At 42.8% G+C, this 2,500-nt stretch overlaps 1 protein-coding gene across 1 annotated transcript in view; it reads left to right on the top strand.

Moving 5' to 3' along the window:
• Positions 1 to 2,500, top strand: part of LOC125950803 (PI-PLC X domain-containing protein 2) — a 6,252-nt gene that overhangs the window by 3,346 nt on the left and 406 nt on the right. The window contains exons 2-3 of the mRNA XM_049679119.1: positions 1,218 to 1,568; positions 1,663 to 2,500. The exon at positions 1,663 to 2,500 is cut by the window's right edge and continues 406 nt beyond it. Of these exons, the coding sequence (XP_049535076.1) occupies positions 1,315 to 1,568; positions 1,663 to 2,398 (990 nt within the window). The 5' untranslated portion in view covers positions 1,218 to 1,314 and the 3' untranslated portion in view covers positions 2,399 to 2,500. The remainder of the gene's footprint in view (positions 1 to 1,217; positions 1,569 to 1,662) is intronic.

Raw genomic sequence — 2,500 nt, forward strand, 5'->3', positions numbered from 1 at the left:
ATACTCTCGCAGAAAGGTAGAAAGGTGGCCCTCCCTCTCTCCATCATCCTCTCGTTGCGGGCTGAAGGATAACATCACTTTGATTGATCTTTCAGCCACTTTTTGCCTTCGAACGGAAAGCCATAAATGTGTTTTTGAAAACCTCTGACGCGGTGTTTGGATTGGTTTTCGTTAAAGAACTATTTGTTTGGGAAACCAACCATTGATTATGAAAGCTTGTAACGTTCTCCATGGTTATTTCTATTCCTTCGATTTCTTTTGAAAAGTACCCTTGTTAGCTTTCGTGAGCTATAAATGCATGGCTTATTTAATAACTTAATCTTTTATTGGAATATTTTTTATTTATCCAGCTCCAGCATCCACATTCGAAAACGAAAATACAGAGCATCTGGCCCTCTCAACCGAATTATACGTTATGTTTGTTTAGAAGATATTCAGCCAATGTCCATAGTATATTTATGCCAACATAACTGATGGATGGCGCCGTACAAGATGAAAATACCGTGAGAAAGTGGAAGAATGAAAAAAAATCTAACGCGAAACCAGCTAACGATCTTGTTTTGCCATAACCGACCCCAGGCAGGCTTAATTAGTATATCCTTTTCCGGTGTGGTACAAATTCAATTTGCCTTCCTGCCGCTACCTGCTATACTACCTTCGGTATGGCTTAGTTAGGTTGATTTTTTTTTTTTTTTTTTTGTTGGTAACTTACGGGCGGAGCCGTATTTATTAGTTAGGTTGATGTTGCCGCGTAAACGGCTGGCTCGCGAAGTTCTTGGAAGGATGGGATGGGGAAGGATTGTTTTGAATGAGTTTCAATCATTCAAAGCGTATTTTTATGGTTGCGCGTCTTCACCTGAACGTAAGGACGCACGCGATTGCAAGTTGGTTGGCTGCAAGCTATACGGGCTTCTAATTATAATACCATCCGTCTGCTGTTTTAGGTCGCTAACTTTGAGTACGAACTAACATTAGCTTTCAGCTGGTTAAAAGGAATGGTACGATACACACCGCGACCTCAACAATGAGCCTTGTGATAATTAGATTAATGTTTGGGAAGGTGTACATTTTTAAAGTTCTATAGTTTAAGATTCTTATTTATAACTATGCCATCTAACCACGCAGATTTTTTTTATAATGAAATAAACATGTACATGTTTATGTAATCATGTTTAGGAACTCATTTTTCCTACACATAACAAATTAATCAATTTCAGATGCTCTCTCAGAACTGACCAGTGCTTAAACACAACGTGTGTCCCGTTAAACGGCAAGGTGTCGGTATCGTAATCACTCTTTTGACAATTCAGTGAAATGGCCGATTTTACGGAAGATTTGGAGAACTGGATGGGGAAGCTCCCGGCAGAGCTGAAGGAAATACCCATCATAAATCTTGCGATCCCTGGTTCGCACGATACCATGTCATACGGCATTAAGAACAAGGCCCCCGTTGCGCCGGATGCCGATCCGGTCGTAGAAACATTAAACAAATTCATTCCTTGCGTAGTACGCCGCTGGGCTGTTACTCAAAGGTACACGATTCAAGAGCAGCTCAAAAGTGGAGTACGGTAAGTAACCATAACTATCCGAGAGTGGTAGTATCGTAATTTCATGATTTGACGATATGCACCACTAAGCCGTTCTTCTCCCGTTTGCCCGTAGGTACTTCGATTTGCGAATTTGTATGAAAAGGCCAGAAAATAAGTTCTACTTCGTGCACGGGCTGTTCTGCGAAGAGATTACGGAACCGTTGGAGCAGCTGAAGGATTTTCTTCGCACGCATCCTAAGGAGTTTGTCGTGCTCGATTGTCAGCATTTCTATCTCTTCAACCCGACCGATCACTGCGTCCTGTCAGCGGAATTGAATCGTGTATTCGACAAAAAGATTTACTCACGAAACGTAAACCAGCTTAAGGACTGCACGCTGGCGTCAGCCACCTCGATGGGAAAGCAGATCCTGATCGTGTACCGCAGTGACGCATGCGTGAATGATCGTTTCTGGCTGAGTCAAGACTGGCCGACGCCATGGCCGAATGAGATCAACGTGAAAAAGCTCCAGCAATACTTGGATGAATCGTTAGCGCAGCGTAGCGCTGACACTGGTTTCGTATCGCAGTGTGTCCTCACGCCTTCCGTTCGCTACATCGTACCACGGTTCATGTCTTCGTTGCGCACAACCTGCGCCAAAACCGTCGACAAGCAGCTGATGGATTGGATCAAGCTGCAAACGCCAGGTATTTTCGTCGGTGAGGATAAGCCACGCACAAACGTGTTTCTGGCTGATTTCGTGGACATTGCGGATAATCAGTTCTGTAAGGTGGTTATAGGATTGAATAAGAAAATTCTGGACAAAGAAAACAATAGCACGCATAGCTCGCCTTCAAAAAAGAGCTTGTAAACGGAGAGGAGCGGGACACTTAAAGCAATTTTTTCTTGCATAATATGGTTTTATCACAACGGGTTTCCGTTGTTACAACTTAAAGTTTTAGTTTTAGAAACT

The sequence above is a fragment of the Anopheles darlingi genome, chromosome 2 (assembly GCF_943734745.1).
Source record: "Anopheles darlingi chromosome 2, idAnoDarlMG_H_01, whole genome shotgun sequence".
In the NCBI taxonomy this organism is placed as follows: domain Eukaryota; kingdom Metazoa; phylum Arthropoda; class Insecta; order Diptera; family Culicidae; genus Anopheles; species Anopheles darlingi.